Below are 22,421 nucleotides of genomic sequence, written 5' to 3'. Positions count from 1 at the left end.
GGTGGCTGGGGGGTGGGGGTGGTGGGAGACATGAGTGGGGGCCTGGTGGAGGCTGCCCCTGGTGGCTGGGGGGTGGGGGTGGTGGGAGACATGAGTGGGGGCCTGGTGGAGGGTGCCCCTGCACTGCTGGGGGGTGGGGGTGGTGGGAGACATGAGTGGGGGCCTGGTGGAGGCTGCCCCTGCACTGCTGGGGGGTGGGGGTGGGTGGGAGACATGAGTGGGGGCCTGGTGGAGGCTGCCCCTGGATGCCGGGGGGTGGGGAGGGTGGGAGACATGAGTGGGGGCCTGGTGGAGGGTGCCCATGGTGGCTGGGGGGTGGGGGTGGGTGGGAGACATGAGTGGAGGCCCGGTGGAGGCTGCCCCTGCACTGCTGGGGGGTGGGGTGGTGGGAGACATGGGTGGGGGCCTGGTGGAGGGTGCCCATGGTGGCTGGGGGGTGGGGGTGCAGGGGGTCATGAGTGGGGGCCTGGTGGTGCTGCCCCTGCACTGCTGGGGGGTGGGGTTGGGTGGGAGACATGAGTGGAGGCTGCCCATGGTGGCTGGGGGGTGGGGGTGCAGGGGGACATGAGTGGGGGCCTGGTGGTGCTGCCCCTGCACTGCTGGGGGGTGGGGGTGGTGGGAGACATGAGTGGGGGCCTGGTGGAGGGTGCCCATGGTGGCTGGGGGGTGGGGGTGGGTGGGAGACATGAGTGGGGGCCTGGTGGAGGGTGCCCATGGTGGCTGGGGGGTGGGGGTGCAGGGGGACATGAGTGGGGGCCTGGTGGTGCTGCCCCTGCACTGCTGGGGGGTGGGGGTGGGTGGGAGACATGAGTGGGGGCCTGTTGGAGGGTGCCCCTGCACTGCTGGGGGGTGGGGGTGGTGGGAGACATGGGTGGGGGCCTGGTGGAGGCTGCCCCTGGTGGCTGGGGGGTGGGGGTGGTGGGAGACATGAGTGGGGGCCTGGTGGAGGGTGCCCCTGCACTGCTGGGGGGTGGGGGTGGTGGGAGACATGAGTGGGGGCCTGGTGGAGGCTGCCCCTGCACTGCTGGGGGGTGGGGGTGGTGGGAGACATGGGTGGGGGCCTGGTGGAGGGTGCCCATGGTGGCTGGGGGGTGGGGGTGCAGGGGGTCATGAGTGGGGGCCTGGTGGTGCTGCCCCTGCACTGCTGGGGGGTGGGGGTGGGTGGGAGACATGAGTGGAGGCCTGGTGGAGGCTGCCCATGGTGGCTGGGGGGTGGGGGTGCAGGGGGACATGAGTGGGGGCCTGGTGGTGCTGCCCCTGCACTGCTGGGGGGTGGGGGTGGTGGGAGACATGAGTGGGGGCCTGGTGGAGGGTGCCCATGGTGGCTGGTGGGTGGGTGTGGGTGGGAGACATGAGTGGGGGCCTGGTGGAGGGTGCCCATGGTGGCTGGGGGGTGGGGGTGCAGGGGGACATGAGTGGGGGCCTGGTGGTGCTGCCCCTGCACTGCTGGGGGGTGGGGGTGGGTGGGAGACATGAGTGGGGGCCTGTTGGAGGGTGCCCCTGCACTGCTGGCGGGTGGGGGTGGTGGGAGACATGAGTGGGGGCCTGTTGGAGGGTGCCCATGGTGGCTGGGGTGTGGGGGTGGTGGGAGACATGAGTGGGGGCCTGGTGGAGGCTGCCCCTGGATGCTGGGGGGTGGGGAGGGTGGGAGACATGAGTGGGGGCCTGGTGGAGGGTGCCCATGGTGGCTGGGGGGTGGGGGTGGGTGGGAGACATGAGTGGAGGCCTGGTGGAGGCTGCCCCTGCACTGCTGGGGGGTGGGGGTGGTGGGAGACATGGGTGGGGGCCTGGTGGAGGGTGCCCATGGTGGCTGGGGGGTGGGGGTGCAGGGGGTCATGAGTGGGGGCCTGGTGGTGCTGCCCCTGCACTGCTGGGGGGTGGGGGTGGGTGGGAGACATGAGTGGAGGCCTGGTGGAGGCTGCCCATGGTGGCTGGGGGGTGGGGGTGCAGGGGGACATGAGTGGGGGCCTGGTGGTGCTGCCTCTGCACTGCTGGGGGGTGGGGGTGGTGGGAGACATGAGTGGGGGCCTGGTGGAGGGTGCCCATGGTGGCTGGGGGGTGGGGGTGGGTGGGAGACATGAGTGGGGGCCTGGTGGAGGGTGCCCATGGTGGCTGGGGGGTGGGGGTGCAGGGGGACATGAGTGGGGGCCTGGTGGTGCTGCCCCTGCACTGCTGGGGGGTGGGGGTGGGTGGGAGACATGAGTGGGGGCCTGTTGGAGGGTGCCCCTGCATTGCTGGGGGGTGGGGGTGGTGGGAGACATGAGTGGGGGCCTGGTGGAGGCTGCCCCTGGTGTCTGGGGGGTGGGGGTGGTGGGAGACATGAGTGGGGGCCTGGTGGAGGCTGCCCCTGGTGGCTGGGGGGTGGGGGTGGTGGGAGACATGAGTGGGGGCCTGGTGGAGGGTGCCCCTGCACTGCTGGGGGGTGGGGGTGGTGGGAGACATGAGTGGGGGCCTGGTGGAGGCTGCCCCTGCACTGCTGGGGGGTGGGGGTGGTGGGAGACATGGGTGGGGGCCTGGTGGAGGGTGCCCATGGTGGCTGGGGGGTGGGGGTGCAGGGGGTCATGAGTGGGGGCCTGGTGGTGCTGCCCCTGCACTGCTGGGGGGTGGGGGTGGGTGGGAGACATGAGTGGAGGCCTGGTGGAGGCTGCCCATGGTGGCTGGGGGGTGGGGGTGCAGGGGGACATGAGTGGGGGCCTGGTGGTGCTGCCCCTGCACTGCTGGGGGGTGGGGGTGGTGGGAGACATGAGTGGGGGCCTGGTGGAGGGTGCCCATGGTGGCTGGTGGGTGGGGGTGCAGGGGGACATGAGTGGGGGCCTGGTGGTGCTGCCCCTGCACTGCTGGGGGGTGGGGGTGGGTGGGAGACATGAGTGGGGGCCTGTTGGAGGGTGCCCCTGCACTGCTGGGGGGTGGGGGTGGTGGGAGACATGAGTGGGGGCCTGGTGGAGGGTGCCCATGGTGGCTGGGGTGTGGGGGTGGGTGGGAGACATGAGTGGGGGCCTGGTGGAGGGTGCCCATGGTGGCTGGGGGGTGGGGGTGCAGGGGGACATGAGTGCGGGCCTGGTGGTGCTGCCCCTGCACTGCTGGGGGGTGGGGGTGGTGGGAGACATGAGTGGCGGCCTGGTGGAGGGTGCCCATGGTGGCTGGGGGGTGGGGGTGGGTGGGAGACATGAGTGGGGGCCTGGTGGAGGGTGCCCATGGTGGCTGGGGGGTGGGGGTGCAGGGGGACATGAGTGGGGGCCTGGTGGAGGGTGCCCCTGCACTGCTGGGGGGTGGGTCGGAGACATGAGTGGGGGCCTGGTGGTGCTGCCCCTGCACTGCTGGGGGGTGGGGGTGGGTGGGAGACATGAGTGGAGGCCTGGTGGAGGCTGCCCCTGCACTGCTGGGGGGTGGGGTTGGTGGGAGACATGAGTGGGGGCCTGGTGGAGGGTGCCCCTGCACTGCTGGGGGGTGGGGGTGGTGGGAGACATGAGTGGGGGCCTGGTGGAGGGTGCCCATGGTGGCTGGGGGGTGGGGGTGGGTGGGAGACATGAGTGGGGGCCTGGTGGAGGGTGCCCATGGTGGCTGGGGGGTGGGGGTGCAGGGGGACATGAGTGCGGGCCTGGTGGTGCTGCCCCTGCACTGCTGGGTGGTGGGGGTGGTGGGAGACATGAGTGGGGGCCTGGTGGAGGGTGCCCATGGTGACTGGGGGGTGGGGGTGGGTGGGAGACATGAGTGGGGGCCTGGTGGAGGGTGCCCATGGTGGCTGGGGGGTGGGGGTGCAGGGGGACATGAGTGGGGGCCTGGTGGAGGGTGCCCCTGCACTGCTGGGGGGTGGGTCGGAGACATGAGTGGGGGCCTGGTGGTGCTGCCCCTGCACTGCTGGGGGGTGGGGGTGGGTGGGAGACATGAGTGGAGGCCTGGTGGAGGCTGCCCCTGCACTGCTGGGGGGTGGGGGTGGTGGGAGACATGAGTGGGGGCCTGGTGGAGGGTGCCCCTGCACTGCGGGGGGGTGGGGGTGGTGGGAGACATGAGTGGGGGCCTGGTGGAGGGTGCCCATGGTGGCTGGGGGGTGGGGGTGGGTGGGAGACATGAGTGGGGGCCTGGTGGAGGGTGCCCATGGTGGCTGGGGGTGCAGGGGGACATGAGTGGGGGCCTGGTGGTGCTGCCCCTGCACTGCTGGGGGGTGGGGGTTGGTGGGAGACATGAGTGGGGGCCTGGTGGAGGGTGCCCATGGTGGCTGGGGGGTGAGGGTGGGTGGGAGACATGAGTGGGGGCCTGGTGGAGGCTGCCCCTGCTCTGGTGGGGGTGGGTGGGAGACATGAGTGGGGGCCTGGTGGAGGGTGCCCCTGCACTGCTGGGGGGTGGGGGTGGTGGGAGACATGAGTGGGGGCCTGGTGGAGGGTGCCCCTGCACTGCTGGGGGGTGGGGGTGGTGGGAGACATGAGTGGGGGCCTGGTGGAGGCTGCCCCTGCACAACTGGGGGGTGGGGGTGGGTTTGGAGACATGAGTGGGGGCCTGGTGGAGGCTGCCCCTGGATGCTGGGGGGTGGGGGGTGGGAGACATGAGTGGGGGCCTGGTGGGGGCTGCCCGTGGTGGCTGGGGGGTGGGGGTGGGTGGGAGACATGAGTGGAGGCCTGGTGGAGGCTGCCCATGGTGGCTGGGGGGTGGGGGTGGTGGGAGACATGAGTGGGGGCCTGGTGGGGGCTGCCCATGGTGGCTGGGGGGTGGGGGTGGGTGGGAGACATGGGTGGGGGCCTGGTGGAGGGTGCCCCTGCACTGCTGGGGGGTGGGGGTGGTGGGAGACATGAGTGGGGGCCTGGTGGAGGGTGCCCATGGTGGCTGGGGGGTGGGGGTGCAGGGGGACATGAGTGGGGGCCTGGTGGTGCTGCCCCTGCACTGCTGGGGGGTGGGGGTGCAGGGGGACATGAGTGGGGGCCTGGTGGAGGCTGCCTCTGGATGCTGGGGGGTGGGGGGGTGGGAGACATGAGTGGGGGCCTGGTGGGGGCTGCCCATGGTGGCTGGGGGGTGGGGGTGGGTGGGAGACATGAGTAGAGGCCTGGTGGAGGCTGCCCATGGTGGCTGGGGGGTGGGGGTGGTGGGAGACATGAGTGGGGGCCTGGTGGGGGCTGCCCATGGTGGCTGGGGGGTGGGGGTGGGTGGGAGACATGGGTGGGGGCCTGGTGGAGGGTGCCCCTGCACTGCTGGGGGGTGGGGGTGGTGGGAGACATGCATTGTTGATCAGTAGTGCAAGGTGACATGTGGGTTGGCGGGGGGGCATGCCCATGGTGGATGGGCTGCCTGCGGGACATGAGCAGGGGTGCAGGGTGGTCCCCCGTGGTGTGGGCTGCCTGCAGGGGCCGTGGAGGTTGTGGAGCGTACACCTGGGAGGACCCACACGGCCAATTCACGTGTAGTACTCCCCAGAACCCCTGAAATACACATACCCTGCTGAAATCGCGTGTGGAACTTCCGGCGCACCCCTGAAATACACGTACCCTGCTGAAATCGCGTGTGGAACTTCCCGCGCACCCCTGGAATACACGTACCCTGCTGAAATCGCGTGTGGAACTTCCCGCGCACCCCTGGAATACACGTACCCTGCTGTAATCGCGTGTGGAACTTCCCGCGCACCCCTGAAATACACGTACCCTGCTTGCACAGGGCCAATCGCGTGTGGAACTTCCCGCACACCCCTGAAATACACGTACCCTGCTCGCACTGGCCCATTCGCGTGTGGAACTTCCCGCGCACCCCTGGAATACACGTACCCTGATGAAATCGCGTGTGGAACTTCCCGCGCACCCATGGAATACACGTACCCTGCTCGCACTGGCCCATTCGCGTGTGGAACTTCCCGCGCACCCCTGAAATACACGTACCCTGCTGGAATCGCGTGTGGAACTTCCCGCGCTCCCATGGAATACACGTACCCTGCTCGCACTGGGACAATCGCGTGTGGAACTTCCCGCGCACCCCTGAAATACACGTACCCTGATGAAATCGCGTGTGGAACTTCCCGCGCACCCCTGAAATACACGTACCCTGCTTGCACGGGGCCAATCGCGTGTGGAACTTCCCGTGCACCCCTGAAATACACGTTCCCCGCTTGGCGTTTGCTGTTTGCCAGCCCGGTGAACTGGTCCAGGGTTAGCGCAGCCCTTTGCGATGATTTAGCGATTTTGATGGCTTTTCCTTGCGCGAGGGCGTTCTTGGGGGCGTTACTGGCGCTGCTGCAGGGTCGCTGCGATTCTCTGTGCCACGGCTGGTTTGGGAGCCTAAAATCCATGAATACGCTGTGCGTGGAAATCGGTTTTAGCGCACGTGCCTGGCGCAGACAATCTCACGCGGACACTCTGCGCCAGCCGCTTGCGACACTTTTATGCGAAATTCTATGAATTACCCTGTCAGTGTGTCGATTCATGGAAACTACTGTGTGGCACTTTTTTCTTCTTTGCAGGGGCTTCACGCAGGCTCTCCGAGCGACCGAGTGCCTTGCGCGAGACACCTTGCAGAGTGTGGGCGTGGCATGCGCATAGACTGGAGTAGGGGGCGAAACACGCAAAATGGGGAATAACAAGGGAAAGTGTGGAGGTTACGAGGGACGGCCATTGGCAGTCCATTGCCCACAAATACAAATTAACCAAGCGTATTCATGGATCTATCCGCGCAACCTCCCATCAAGGAAATGGCCACACAAAGTACTCAATCTATCCACCACCCGAAGGCAGGCGTACAGACACTTGCGTATAGGAATCAACGTGCAGAGGTAAGATCGGGTGTCGAATTTAGGAGTGCGTGCACTCAGTCTGGTTCCGAACAGACTCGGGGGTGATCATAAACAGTGTAGCAGGGTGCAGCAATGGTTCACAGAGGTTCGCACGCATGTGTACCGGGAAATTAAGACTTCTACGATACATGGTATGTGTATTCAGGGACGTCATTTGGGGGTCGCCAGGGGTCGCAACTGCGACCTCTGTGGTGTCCCTTGCAACCTCTGTGGTGTCCCTTGCGACCTCTACTAAAAAAAAAAAACATTTTTTTTTTTTTTTTTTTTAAGTTATGCCAGCTCCTGGGCTGTGGCTCTTTACTTCTGGGGTGGCTGGCTTTAAAAAAAAAGACTTGAGGCACTCCTGTTCTTATTTTTCTTCTAACACTTTCAGCACTGACCCTAAATAAGAAAGAATAGGAATACCAAATAATGTGTCTTTCTGGAATTCTATACAGTAATTGCTGGCCTCATTAATGTTTATTTCAGGCACACTTCAGGGGGTGAGTCACTGATTTAGTCTGTTCTTAAACGCCTCACTAAGCCTAAGCCGTTCATCCTTCTGAGGTCGATAAATGAGTACCAACACAGGTTGGGTGATATTGGGTGTATATTTTTTCTATATAAAGCGCTTAATGATGTGTTATTATATAGCACTTACGCTTATCATTTGGTCATGGACGTCTGCTTGCATACACAGTCATTTGGTAATACGGGCCATTAAACCATGAACTTAATGATACATATGGCGATCCATTCTTGTATGAATGTACATCATATAGTGATATCATAACTATATTTTTCATAGTGTACAATGCTATGTGATGCCACTTCCTGTTTTGTCAACGGGTGAAATGTCGTGTTCCATCGCTACCCGCTATATCACTTTGGGGCGGGGTCTAATGACATCACTTCCTGTGATGTCATCAGGGGGTCAAGGGTCGGGTGATGTCACTTCCGCTACCCCTGGCATTTTGGTGAAATGACGTCCCTGTGTGTATTGACGGGGTGCTGTGAATAGCTACAGTGGACCCCATGCACCCCCACTGGGCTGCTGGCATGGGGCTTTGCAGGCAGTTTTTCCAGAGTACAATGCATCGCGCACGAGGAGTGCACAGAACACTATTTTGCATGACCTGCAAGGGTCTTGTGGTTGCAGAACCCCGAGTCAAGTCTGCATATGGCTTCCTTTATTTAAGCCTGCAGTACTGGGGAGGTAGTCATTAAGTTGAATCGCAGCATGATTCTCTGGAAGTGTGGCTAGCACCTGCATGGAGTTTATTGATCGGTTTTGTCCATAGACCTTTGGGCAGGGGAAACAAGGATACTAGCTTGACAAGTTTGACTTCTTCCAGAAAGTACACAACGACACCTGTGGGTCCCTTGCAGGCTCCCGGAGAAAGGACCCTGTCACACACTTATTGAAAAGCTTTCACTGTCTTCCAGTGAGGGGGAACAAAAAAAACCCAGATAATTACACTAGAAAGGCCTTCCTTCTTACACACGGAAACGTGCCGCTACATGCCACACTTTGACCTTCCAATGACATCCTGCACTCGATCTCGGCATCTAGTTACCTGTGTCAGACACACACACTGTGTTCAAGCCAGCCATGGCCTGTTAGGTGAAGTACCAAATTGTCACCCCCTAACTGGCAGCATGCACAGATTTGTTCAATCTAAAAGCCATCTGGCATCTACCAACGCTGCTATCCGCCTTCTGCTGGTGCCACAGTAGGACCACGGCAATACCTTGTTTCAGAAACTCAGAGACCAGCTGCTAGACTTTGGAGTCTGCTCTCGTCCACCTAGGAGACCTCCCCTAGCAGCCAGCCCTTCTGGAAAGCCTTCAAGAAAAGATTGTCATCTTCAAGGAACACTGTGAGGCAACCTTTCTGCCATATTTACTGCACTTTGCCTGGAGGAGATTAGGTTCACAGGTAGTATCGTCCAGGTAGGCCTTCTACCTGTTTAGGACCAACTTTAATCAAATGTACGCTGCATCCTGGTAGCTGGTATTTGGCATAGAAGGTCAAGCACTCGTTTGATGATGGCATTATTTTGAACTTTTCTTACAAATCATTGGAGCTAAAAAGTTGCAGAGCTTCAGGTTCTGCAGTCACAGGTGAAATCCCTAGTTACAAATGTCCACAAGGCACAAGGGAGTGTAGACAATTAAGGGGCATAACATTTGCTTTTAGTGCAACAGTGTCCGTTCCACCATTTCACGATCGAAGTTATTTTGCTGAAGTTAGGAAAGGCTTTGAAGCTCTTATCATGGGTGCTTCATTGCCAGGATGTATTTTGGCAACAAGTCATGTCCAACTATTGCAAAGGTCGCCAGGTGTTATTGCCTCTTCTTCCAAGGGCAGTGCCTCCTCGAAGGCCTTTCTGGGAATGATATCAGGCCACTGTTCTGCGTATTGAGGTCAAGGTCATGTGGTGTCGCGCTTGTTGGGCTAGCCTCTTCACCATGATGAAATTGATTATAAGCCATTCACTTCTCATAGCTTTCATTGACACAGTCTTCCATATCATTAGGTGACATTGCCCTGCAAGACTGACACCCCCAACTCCTTACTTAAATAATGTCCCCTCCCAGCAGAGGGTTTGTGGTGAGAATGGGAAGACTTTTCATGGGAGTTGGAGCATTACTTTGAAGGAAGGTTGTTCAGAGTGCTTAAATGGTTTACTCTCAGCTTTATTAATGGGTATGCTTTTGCAGTTCTGCTACACAGTTTGTGGCACCCACAGCAGGCTCGGGGTGGACACAGAAGCCAAGGGGAGGGCGCAATGAGATCCGTGTCTTTCTGCTGCATTGCCATCTGGACAGTTTGCCTGCACAACCTTTCATAGGTTATCCCGGTACATTCAACGCTTGTCATTGGTAGGGGGTTGGTGGCAAGCTGTTCATCTCCAATCTTTACATGCGACATAGGACAGTTACATCCATTGCGGACAACCAATATTTTTCTGAGTAGGTGTTTTGTAAGAGTGCTGCCCGAGTGTGTATTGTGCGCCGGGGAGATCAGCCTGTTGATATTGGAGTCAGGTGGCACGAGTATGCAGATCTGCATACTCAGCCAGATTCCTTTGACCATTCCTCCTGCACATTGCAGTGTGCTTGAAGATCCAACAATATACTCTTTCCTGATGGCCGCCTTCACTTATAGCACAGCCGGCCTAAAAGAAAGCCTTTTGTACCGACGCCAGCATGCACTCATGCTTGTGCCTCATCAGGGCTGCTGGTCTTGGTATCTGCAGTCTGGAAAGGGAGCCTGCCTGTTGGCCTTTCCACCCAGAGGTGCAGCCAATTTAAAAGTTTAATTCTTGCAACTTTGTGGACATGCAGCCAGCCTAGAAGTGATCTTTTTCATACCCTGAAGAACCAGTCTTTGGACTAGCAGCTTGTAGTCAGTTCACAGGTGAAACTGTGAAAGTGATTGGTCCAGGGATAGCAGGGAGAATGCTCTGTTGTCCACTACAAGCCATCATTTTGGGTTTAATGACAGAGGCATTTTCATGGTTGCCGTCAGCAATCAGCCAGGAGAAAGCGCGACACATAGTAGAACTTCGGAAAACAGTGCAATATGCTTCCATACACAATGATGTCATCTTGGAAGAATAAGATGTTTGGGAAATCTGCCTGGAGATGGCAATCAGTCTTTGAAGGACTGTGTGATGCGCCTAAAAAGACATAGGGCCTCATTACGACCCAGGCGGTAAGTTACCGCCTGGGCCGTGACTTTACCACCATGGCGTAAACTACGTTTACGCCATGGTGGTTGGCGGACTTACCGCCCCATTCCGACCTTGGCGGGGCGGTAAGTCCCCAATCCCCATTTACCCTTCCCCATTCCCATTTTTGCCCCATAGGGCATAATGGGAGTGGGGAAGGCGTTAATTACGCCACCGTAAATTACGGTGGCGTAATTAACTCCATGGTCCCTTAGCGCCATGGATTTTAACACCCGCTAAAAGCAGGTGTTAAAAGCACCATGGCGCTAGGGGACCTCGTAATTGGCGGTAAGGGGTCGGCGCAGCTAACGCTGGCGTTAACCCCTTACCGCCAGGGTCGTAATGAGGCCCATAGACCTTTGCCATCATCTTTGTCAATGAGAAACTCTGGACTGAGCAATTCTGTTGCCAGAACAGGTTAGAAGACGCAGTCCTCCATAAGTGTACGCAGGAGTTCTGACAGTTCGCTGCCAGCCATAGCGGATATGGGGCAGATTTTGTACCTAATGGGCATGGTCATTTTTTGGATGAAATACTGAGGTGTATCTCAGAAAGATCTCTTGACAAGAAGATGGATGTATGGAAAACACCTGTTCAGGGGAGCAAGCCACAAGCTTAAAGCCCAGAAAATTCTACGAATGCCATCCGAAGATGAGGCACGTTATCTCAAGACACAGAGCTTTTCCATCGATTGACAGCTTTTGAACAAGAACGAAGATGGTTGGTGGCCCAGCAGATGGATTTTGTAGCCCCATATGTGCTCGGTCCATCATCTGGGCTTCAAAGTGAACCAATGTGACCCCCAACCCCTTTTGTCTGCCAGGATATGAGGATACTGTATCGCCTGAACCTGAATCAGGAAGGGCAATGCCATTGACAAACATCAGACTGTCGGGATTCCTCCTGCGGTACCCCATGGGCCCGCCTGTGACTCATAGGACAAGTTGAATCATGCCGTTGCAACAATCATTATTTTCACCTATCACATCCACCAGAGCAATAGTTTTGCAGCACTGAGCAGGGCAACATTAAGCAAAGCGGCATTTATGGCAACTTGTGCATTGTCCGTTTCACGTGCGACAGTCCCTATAATTCACTATGTGAGATTGTATGCTGCAGCAATGGTACCCACAACTGGAAGTGCGGCTTCTTGAGGAGTTGTCAGCCACTGGCCTGGATCTCTGATCATTATGGATTTTCGACAATCATTGGATTGGTGCTTTACCCTGAAGAAGCGCTCCTTGGAGGTTGACTGACATGCCTCCATTATTGATTGCAGTGAATGTTCTGTAGTTTTTGGGTAACTTGAAGAGGTGAGCATGAGCAATAACTAGAGATTAGTTACAGAAGACAGAGACTGTCGAGTGCAATGGATAGTCGCCAGGTAGCACCACTGAGGATGAAGACTCGCTGAATTCATATCTTGAAATGCCAGTTTAAAGAGTTCCACTGTTAGACATTTAGAAGGTTAGGTGTGGAGGTGACCGTGGGTGGCTAGGGAGGAAGTGGACATTCATTGGTTACCGGCCCAGTGATATGAATAGTTTGATGCACTGTCCAGTGTCTGGGATTCTGGGGATGATGGTTAGGTCAGTTAGCTGTTGTAACTTTGCCCTTCAAGTGCGTGGGGTGCTCCACTGGAATAAACCAATTTACCTACAGTGTACTGTCATTTCATGATGAAGTGGAGGGGCCTGATTCATGGAATTGTTTGCACAGTGCAAAGTGACCTTTCACGGGTGCAAAGTGACTCTGCACTGCCAACAAACACCCTGATTCATGGAGCAGTGCAAAGTGTCTTTTTGCTGTGCAGTTGCACAAGTAAAAAGTCACATTGCACTGTGCAAGGAATTCCGCGAATCAGGCCGGAAGTGTTTGATGGATGGGGGGCACCCAAGGACTGGGACGAATGCGACAGCATCTGAGTATCAAGGAGCGCCGCTAAGTAAGGAGGATGCAATGTTGTGTGTGACTGGGCAACGCTGTGCAGGGGCTGCACGGCTTACAATGATGATTTGGAGCCACACAAGATTGTGTGGGAATTGTAGATGCCCACCCTGGCACTTTGGGCAGAGTTACTGACGCACAAGAGAGTGTTGCTCGGTGGTCATATTCCCAGTGGCCCACCAGCAAAAGTTGCAAGCATTCCTGCCACGCCTAATCAGTGGTCGAAGTGGCTGGGAGCGGTGCTCCTCTGCTTTTTACAGTTATGTTTGACTGTTCCTATATTTTTATTTTAAAAAGAAACCTTTCCGGAACGCCTTTGTTTTTAAAATAAAAGTGTAGGAAGCAGTTGAAACTTGCACCTAAATGCACTACACTGAACGTTGCCTTAAGTAGCAGTGGCCTGATTCAAGGAACGTTTTCCGACGGGATTGCACCATTATAAAATACTTCCATGAATCAGGCCCATTGTGTGTTTGTTTGGGGGTTTGTATTGTGCGTGGGGGGGGGTGGTGACCGAGTTTGTGGCCAGCGGGCTAGGGTGACCAAACCTCCCCGTTTTGCCAGGACTGTCTGCGTATTTGCACCTTTGTCCCGCTGGTCCCGAGACTTTTTTAAGTTTTAAAACCCCGTCCTGGGATTTGGGGATCGGGTGGATACCATCCGGGTTTTTGGCCGGATAAGATTATTTTTCCATCGGTTTGCCAAAAAGCGGGATGGCATCCACCGAGCCCCAAATCCCGTACAGGGTTTTTAAACTTGAGATATCCTTGGGACCCATGGGCGCTGCAACATGACACTGGACAGGCCACCCACATAGAAGTAGGACTAACGTTTCATCCCTGAAGCTGTAGTCCTACTTCTATGTCTGTGGCCTATCCCTTTTTTTTATTTTCAAAATCTGGTCACCCCAACCAGGGCAGGCCAGCAGAGAACATAGTTCTACTACTTCTTTTCATGCACTTCGCCCCATTATGGATTTGATTGGTACTGGGACGCACAATGCCCTTTTGCAGTAAAGGCTTTAAGAATAATAACTTGATGGGCGCTTGCATAGGATGTGTGCAAATGCCCAGCGTGCACCCTGAGGAGGGGTGGCGGGTCATTTAAAAAACCAAGACGATAATAGAAACAAATGTATCAAAGAAAAATGTTAAGACTCCACCTCATTGATTAAGTGATGCACTTTGACCATTACCTAGTTGGGCAGTGGAAACTAACAATAACGGATACAAATGCTAAATGAAGCATTAAAGGAGAATTCGTGAATTCAAGTATTAAAACTTCCGAGAAAAGCAATTTTGATGTCAACTAATAACTGATCAGTTGACAAGGATCTTTCCTTTTTTTTTTAAAAACGAAAAGCCCCGAAGAAGCTTGTACTTATTTACATAAATGTATGTTATGTGTTCAGTGAAACACGCGTAGGCTTTAGCTGTTGTTGTAATAGGCTTATTTGCTGGTGCTTTAGCTGAGAGGCTTACCTTTCATTGAATAAAGGCCCATTAGTTTCCGTTGTAATAAATGACTTTGTACCAGATTGTGGACATTTGTTCAATAATTATTACAATAATTAATACATTTTTGTCTGAAAAACAATTTATTTTGTGATATTTCTAAATGTCTCTTTATTTGACAAATGTATGTCTTAAACATACATAATTTTCATAGAACTTTGATTACGACGTATGAGCACAGAAAATACTGAGGTTTTGATATATTTTTTAAATAGTTACAATATTGACAGGCTGATTGTTCCTTTGAGGCAGATTTGCAGCTTTTTATTAAAAAAAAAAAGGACAAATACTCTTTTTGTGCAGTATTGGGTGAGTGCGTGTTCGGTTTTCTAAATATTTCCATTTAACACACCATATCTCGATATTCTAACCTACCTGTTTACTTTCTCTTCCTACATACATTTACACAAACGTAACTAAATATATAAGAGGTGCCAAGAACCCTGCCCGCCCCATCACTAGATACAACCAATAATATAGAAAGACCAACGATCCACCTCTGATATTTACCAAAAGATAGGGCATGGTAAGTCCATAAACAGTGAAAAGAAATCATAAGGGGGCTATGCTTCTAGCCCTGTCTAGCAAACTCTAGGACAAGGGGCCCAACCTTTTGGAAATGTGCAAAAGTAGTGTATCAACTGTAACAGAGAGACACATCTGAACTTTGGTGTAACATAGCGTTCGGGTGGTGGATAAAATGGGCAACACAAATTAAGAAAAGATAATATTGCTAAAAGGATATGTTACTATGCAGTCAATAACAACAATCTAGACCAAGTTCAACTGTGGTCCAGGCAACTTGCAATGGCGTTTAAACTTCACTTGACCCGAAGTTGGTGTTTTAGAAGGAATGTTTAGTAAATTAAGTGGCAAGCAAGGTGTTGTTATACACGAGTTCAGTAAATTTGTTTAATAAAATGGCAGCACTTAAGAAGCATTACAGAGGGCTTGGAGGGCCCCCCTAAGAAATGTTCAGGACAGTCAGTGGTAAATCTTGCAGGTTTGGATCGTAAAAATGGTCATGAGTTGGAGCATTAAGAATAAAATATATATCACAGGTGGATTTTAGGGCTCTCTGCTAAGGAATTTTTAGATCTTTTTGGTGCATTTTTAAGAACCGAAGATGGGTACCACTGGTCAAAACGGTAGGATTTAGTCCAATACTATTGGTCACAACTTAGAGCATTTGAAGACCACTTTACAGAATAGATTGGGGGTTTTACTTGGATATTTGGTAGAACAGTTGGTCCTCTTAATTGCAGATTATTAACTGTAACTTCATTGGATTTCAGTTATGTAAATTACTTTACGAGGGACTGTTTTGAACGCATTTGTCTTATTTTCCCACTATCCACATGGCAGATGACAAAGTAATGTAAGGTAAGTTGTCTTGTATAGTGTCTGTTTGCCACCAATGGTGGCCTCAACGTGCTTGGCGCTGTAAGTGAAAAGGGGTTTGAGGTCTATTAGTGGGATAGTGGAAAGGCAGATGAGAAACCTGTGGTGTGGATGGATGTAGGCAGGAAGCCCCTGGTTCCTGAGTGCCAATCCGCTCTCTATGGTTTCGCGGAGAAACCTAGCTTAGTCGTGACTTGGTTAGTGTTGATGTGCTAACGGCTAGGCCTGTGGTGGCCTTTTGTGGGAGGGTTGTGTGTGTACTGTAAAGTGGTAGGAGATCTTGGTGGGGAGTTGGCTAGGAAGGGGGTACAAGGCAAGACAACCTGCAATCCTGCACTACTACCCCCGGCCATTTACAGATAGGACACATTTCTCTAGCTCCCCAATGCCAGCTCTATCTCTCTCTCTTTCTCACTCTTTTTCTCTCTCCCTATCTCTCTCTCTCTCTAAAATAGATACATTGTACCCCACGAGAAACAGAAAAAAGCACCAGTGAGTTGGCAGATGTGGAAAAAGGGTGATGTGGAAACTCTGGCATTACCATAACCTGCTAAGGCAAGAACTGAACTTAAGTTTCAGTGGAAGGGTAGCTTAACATTTGAGGACCGATCCCCCCTACTTCATCTTCGTTAAAGCAAGGTTTGTGGCCTCTCTGTTTGCTAACCAACATACTTAAGTGTTCAGTTGCTATGCTCAGTGGCCTGCTGGGACCTTTGCTCATCGTTTGTCAGACGTTCGTCAGGGCAGGGGCCAGAAACCCAGCTGATTTCACCCAGAGGTCTATTCTGCTGTCTCCCACGAGCCCCAAACTCTTTCCACACAGTCCAAAATGAAATCCCCGTCCACTTCCCACAGCTTATCAGGTTTTGAAAAAGTATCAGATAATGACAAGCATTGCCATCAGGATGAAGTGAGTATGTAACATTTCTGACAACTATGCAAGGTGGCACATCAAACAGAAACCTCACAGGTTTGCAAATTGAATTGGCATTTGCAAATTACTGCATAAAGAAAGGTTAAGCATTCATGCCCCTTTTTTGCCAATTTTGCAATTAACAGCTGTTCAAAGATACAAAAGATGCCAATTTTCACGAGGTGGGCATGCAGTTCATTTATTATGTCCATTCGTGTATAGTTGTCAACAGGGCAGAGTATCAGAAGTTGGGAATGTATCCCCACGGACAATGCAAGAAGTATGGAACGTTTCTAACCAATCATTTTCACACAAACTTTTAATATATAAAAAGTCAATTTGAACTGTTATTATCTTGGACGATTGGACGTTCATGTTACTTACAATCCCCTAATGTACTTGTTAAGCTTCTGCGAATCGCCCCAGTGTAACCAACCCGGGTGGCAGAAGGGAACGCTTGGTTGATTGCATCGGTTGTTGCACACATTGTGTACCTGCTCCAGCTAGCAGATTATCTCCTGGTGTGATGCGGCTCCAAGTGGCACAGCGACTGCAGCCTGGGTCTGGCCCACTTAATGCAGGTTCATTTGTGGGTAGTTTTCTAATGCCGATTACAGCAGTACTAGCATGGTCATCACTGGAAGGATCAGGCCGGTCTAATTTCTGGGCCTCAGGTACTTGTCATTCACTGCCTCACTAGGTCTATGTGCATGACATGCCACCATGGGCCAAGCAGTGTGGGGGCACTAGTAGACTTACTTCTGATTTTGGCAGCACAAGTGAGGTTGTCATGGGACCCGTCTAACCTGAAGCCTTAGGAATCATCTTTGAAGCCTTCTCCAGGATGCTTGTTCATTTCAAAAGCATCCGCCCACCTCTCGACCCCTTAGCCCACTCTGCTGATGCTGATCTGTCATGTCTGTCTGCCAGGTTACCTTTTCCACAGAGTCATGGCTCAGGCTACACTACCATTGCTGTCTTATACATGCAGTGCCTCCTCCTTGGCCTCCACACCAGGGCCCAAAGCAACTGGCAAGTAATATTTAAGGGTGCCATGAGCAACATGTTGCTCACAAGTTATGTGCTGGGGGATCACTGCTCTAGAGAAGCAAGGGTTTGCAGACTGGGCTGCGAGCATAGCCGAAGTTTACAACTTAAAGCCTTAGTCATTTCATCTATTCCACAGTTTAAATCCAAATCAGCCTGCCAACAAACAAGGTTTCTAAAATCGTTTTAGCATAATTTGAAGAAAGGCAGACCACAGGGTGGAGACATCCTGAGAATAGTTTTATAGTTGATGCCTATCACCACGAAACACGACCTCTGTCTTATTTTGATTAAATTGGAGACCTTTTCCAGCATCCAATGTTCAATTTTGTCCAAACAGATCACTAGGAATTAAACAATTGCAAAACTCCTTTTTTTAATAGGATTAAACAACAAGGTGTAGGTACCAGGGCTGAAGCTAATATGGTTGGACCCACTGCAGGTACATTAACATCTGTAAATGCTCACACAATGCTGCTAAGTGGGCATTGTAGAATGCTGGAGGAAGGAGTCGGACAAAGGGGTGGCATGATAACTTATGTTGTATTCCAAGTAATAAAGAAAATACCTACCTCTCCCTATCTCTAAAAGGACTTCCGAACCTAACTAAAGATAACTGGGGTGCTCGTCATCAGGGTGGAGGTCCAACTGTATATGTTTGTCCGAACTAGCCTACTCTAGCCGTACCACTAAACAGACAAAACAAATGTGACACAGCACCAGGAGAATGGCTCCATTCTCCTGGCTCAATGGGCATCAGCCCTTTGGCCAGTCTTCGACAATAATTCAGCTTCTTCCAGGAGAATGACTCCCTTCTCCTGGTTCAACAAGTTTAGTATGTTGGCTTTTGGTTGACAGTTCTCTATAAAACATTTCTTTTTCAACGCAACACTCTCTGATATAAGAACATTACCTTCTTCTTCTCATTAACTGTGTCTGTCTCCAGGCTATGGCTTAACAACCTTTTACTTTAGTTTCTGATTCAACAACACTGCTGAGAACCAGGAGAATGACTCCTTTTTCCCAGTTCAGTAGGCTTTCGGTTCACTTCCTGAAACAGTTTTTATAACCCCTTGCAGATCCTTCCAAGATTCTCTCAGGGCGTGTCTGAATATTGCACAATCTTTCCAAAGGATACAACTCCTAAATTGTTCTTGGTTCTTTTAACAGTTTAATAAGGGAGATGCTTTCCCTGGCACTCTCGTAGAACAATATCTCTTTGGTGCTTCCGAGATCTTCTTTAGTCTCTTTGGCCCAACAACTGAGACTAGGAAGATCACTCTTGATGTGGTCTTCCCACTTTTCACTCTTGGTACTCTTGATACAGTTACTGAGACGAGGGCGATCACTCCTGATGTCTTGTTCACTCTTGTTATTCTGGATACAACTACTGCAATGTGGAAGATTACTCCTGAGGCCTGGTTCACTCTTGTTACTCTTGATGCAATTACTGAGATGAGGGAGATTACTCCTGAGGCCTTGTTCACTCTGGTTGCTCTGGATACAACTATTACAATGAAAGAGATTACTCCTGTGGTCTGGTTTACTTCTGTTGCTCTTGATGCAGTTACTCAGATGAGTGTGATTACTCCTGAGGCCTTGTTCAAATGTGTTACTCTTAATACAACTACTTCGACGAGGGAGATTACTCCAGAGGCCCGGTTCACTTCTGTTGCTCTTGATGCAATTACTGAGACAAGGGAGATTACTCCTGAGGCAATGCTCACCTTCCCCCAATCCCCAACAGGTCTCCCACAGCTCCCGTTAACTGTGCGTTGGCCGGTGCACATCACTGGTTCTTCCTGGGATCTTGGGTCTTGGCCTTCCCATTAAATGCTTCCTTGGATGCTCCCTCCACTCTCCGTGACTCCACTCTTTCTCTGCAGAAATTCCAGCAAGGCAGTTCCAGCGCAGTTAAGGGACCACACTGTCCACTTCCACAAGCTCACGCAACCATCTCCCAGTTTCTAGCTTCCACTCAGGACTTCCCTCCTTCAGCCTGTGGGGACTCTTGCGTTCTGCAGACAGTGTCCGACAGACTGCAAGACTGCTTCCTCAGCATGCAGTCTTCTCCCCTGGTTTGATTCCTCTCCCTTCATCAAGTCCTTCTTCTCTTTATGTGATCTAGCTGTGCCCTCCCCAGCGGAGTGCCATTGTTCTTTGTTTGGCTTGATAATGTACTCTTCATGCTTCCTCAGGACCACCTCTTCCTAGTACTTGTTAGAGTTGGCAATGGAGTACATTGTATGACTCTGTTAATCTTCTTCTTCACAGTACTCGGATACAAGGTTTTAAATTCAGCCTGAATGTTGATTTTGTTTTTCCTCTTGTTGATGGTATAAAAAACTATAGGAGGAAAGGAAGGAGTATTACAATAACACACAGTAGTTCTGTGAGCCCGATTCTTTACAGCTCCTACAGGTGTCATGGTTTCAAGCGCAAGAGGTTTAGGGAGTTCCATCATGGAACAGAGTCCTCGTCCCCATGAGGGGAGTCTCTCCCTGTAAGGTCTGGCCTTCTGCCACCCCTGGGGGAATAATGCGTAGCAGGATCACCACAGGGAAGGGCTCCCCTCTGCTGAGAAGTGACGAGATTCCATAAATCAGCACAGCATTTCAAAATTGTGGGTGGGCCTTGCCCACTCAGGCCCTACCTTATATGGTTACTGTGATAAGTGGTGGGCTCACAAATAGGGCTCTCGAGAGGACAGAACTATATTCAAACACATATCTCTGTTTTCACAACACCTGAAACCCGCAGAAAGAACCCCCCTTACCTTGAATCTCCAGAGACCTCCGATGTCCTCACTTCTTTCAAAGCAGGTGGGCTCCAGCCCTTCATCCAGGCAGCACTTGATGGCAGTCAGTCCACTGGATCCACCGCCAATCACTGCTACTCTTTTCCCTGGTGACATTTTGTCTCACGAACAGCGGTACAGGGGAGAGTCTTTTGCTGTGCCGTAAAAGTTAATAAAACATACATTTGCATTAAAATGCCTGCGTTGAGTCAGAGGGATAAGCAAATACACAGGAGCAAAGATGCCTGGCAGCCATTTTATCAAACATTGAATTATGGATTAGGGAATGGCTTAAAGTCCTGTGAGGATATTAAGGCAACCTTTTTCTAACTAATCATTTACTCAGTGCATTCATTTTACTCTTATTACCACCTGTCTTCCAAAATCCTTTCCGATTCCACCAACAGTTAGTGGAAGCCTTATGCGGTGTCCTCGGATGCAGACCGAGGCATGGCTTGATAGGGAAATACACATGGGCCAGTTTTGTTGGGTGATGCAGGCCAGCTTGATGTAGTGTGGTAGTGTAGAGGTTTGTCCAATGGTACGGACCCATGGTGCTTGAAAATGAAGCATTGTACTGGGCAATGTATGAGTACGGTGTATTTATATGTAGTCTGCCATCATTCAATGTTTTGTTTAAAGATATGAGTATTATACACTGCTGAAATATTTCACATATTACCTAAATGATTACAGCGAGTGTAGCATTCACCCAAGAAGACCACAATTTGCGAATTGGTTGCTTTACAATGGGTGTTGGTCTAGTGGTGTTTTTGTAGCAATTTAGTCAAAATCGCTTTTCTGCCCACAGCACATCATCATGCAGAGGCACTTTATACATTTTGCATTTGCACTTTATTATTGCTTCACTTTGCACTATTGCATTGTGGACTGATGAACCCTTTGGACATTGCACTCCCAAATACTTAATATAGAAAGATAAAGATGATGAAAAATTGAAAACTATCCTTAATCATACTTTGTTTCGGATTGAATTGGCACTTGCCCTTGACTTTTGCGCATTGAATGGATTATGAGAGACAGTACCCCCACTGCTTTTCTGTAGGTTTTCTACTTCAAAATTAACTATTCACCACAAATGATGTCAATTCCATGCTCTCTACACATACAGTCACTACTCAAACAGTGTGTTTTAAAGAGTCACAAAACTTCAGTTTGTTAATATGGGGCATTTTTTTCCAAATAATTGCTCCGTGGCGCCTTAGAGAGGCTCCAGGCACCTACAGATTCACTCCAACAATTGTGAATGTGGTATAAGGGAGCAGGTGCAAATATGAAATGGTCACGGACATGAATATGTAAACATTTGCAGCTCATCTTTGCATAATTCACCTGAAAAGGGTTTACAAACGATCAAAAACGTTGTGGGACGCTAGGACATGCATACTAAAGAAATGGTAATATGGAGACGATATAGCTTTTTACACGGGCTACCATTAATTGATAATAAAATAAAATATCTTCTATTACAATCCTCAACAAGTATGGTGAATGTGAATAAACCAGCTGAGGCAATAAAGTGTGAGACTTCAGGACCGTTTCTATGGTCCTTTTTTCAAAATAAATACTTATGGACAGCCCAGGATTTTCCACAGTGCAAATCTTGGCGACTCATACCTTTTTTACATTCAGTCCAAAGCTATTATATCCCTTTGCTTTTTTTTGTAATGTGTCATGGTTACAAAAAACATTTCACAATATTAACATTTACAAGCTTTACACATTTACCAAATTTACAACAACATTAAATAATTTTGCACAAAAGGAATCCTAGAACGAGCATGAAATTATACTGTAGACTTACTGCTAAGTGAGTGAACACCATGATCCCGTTTCATATATGTCATGGTCATAAACACACCATAAACTCACTCTTCTTAAAAAAAAAAAACCAATAGTACCATGACCTCCTAGATTTCCAATCTCTATAACTGGATCAGACCAAGATGGCTTCGAAATCTCAAAGCTGTGCTTATGATGGAAATGGAAGAACCCAAAACAATTCTTTGCCATAGTCGATAGTCATCATATTTTCTAAATTCTCGCATAATTCTTTTTTTAAAACATTAGCACGACTCCTCCAAGGCTAGAAAGTGGCAGAGAATATGTTTTTAGGATTTTACAGACTCTAACACCTTCCAAACATGCAAACTGCCCCCTAACTTAATGCAGCACCTGCATACCCTGACAAAACTGTGCCTCGCCCGCTTAACGTAAAGCAGCACCTGTGTACCCTGATGAAACTGTGCTTCAGCCCCCTAATTTAATGCAGCACCCATGTACACTGATGAAACTGCGT

General features: G+C 51.6%; 1 protein-coding gene across 2 annotated transcripts in view; it reads right to left on the bottom strand.

The window, feature by feature from the left end:
• Positions 1–20,256, bottom strand: part of LOC138532682 (flavin-containing monooxygenase 5-like) — a 580,037-nt gene extending 559,781 nt beyond the window's left edge. For both annotated transcript variants that reach the window (XM_069641084.1, XM_069641085.1), the window contains exon 1: positions 20,081–20,256. In XM_069641084.1, the coding sequence (XP_069497185.1) occupies positions 20,081–20,218 (138 nt within the window). In that variant the 5' untranslated portion in view covers positions 20,219–20,256. The remainder of the gene's footprint in view (positions 1–20,080) is intronic.
• Between the last annotated feature and the right edge of the window lie 2,165 nt (positions 20,257–22,421).

Source organism: Ambystoma mexicanum, chromosome 1q (assembly GCF_040938575.1).
Source record: "Ambystoma mexicanum isolate Mex_15411 chromosome 1q, UKY_AmexF1_1, whole genome shotgun sequence".
Classification (NCBI taxonomy): Eukaryota; Metazoa; Chordata; class Amphibia; order Caudata; family Ambystomatidae; genus Ambystoma; species Ambystoma mexicanum.
The sequence above is the reverse complement of the archived record's forward strand: the minus strand, read 5'-3'. Positions and strand labels throughout refer to the sequence as shown.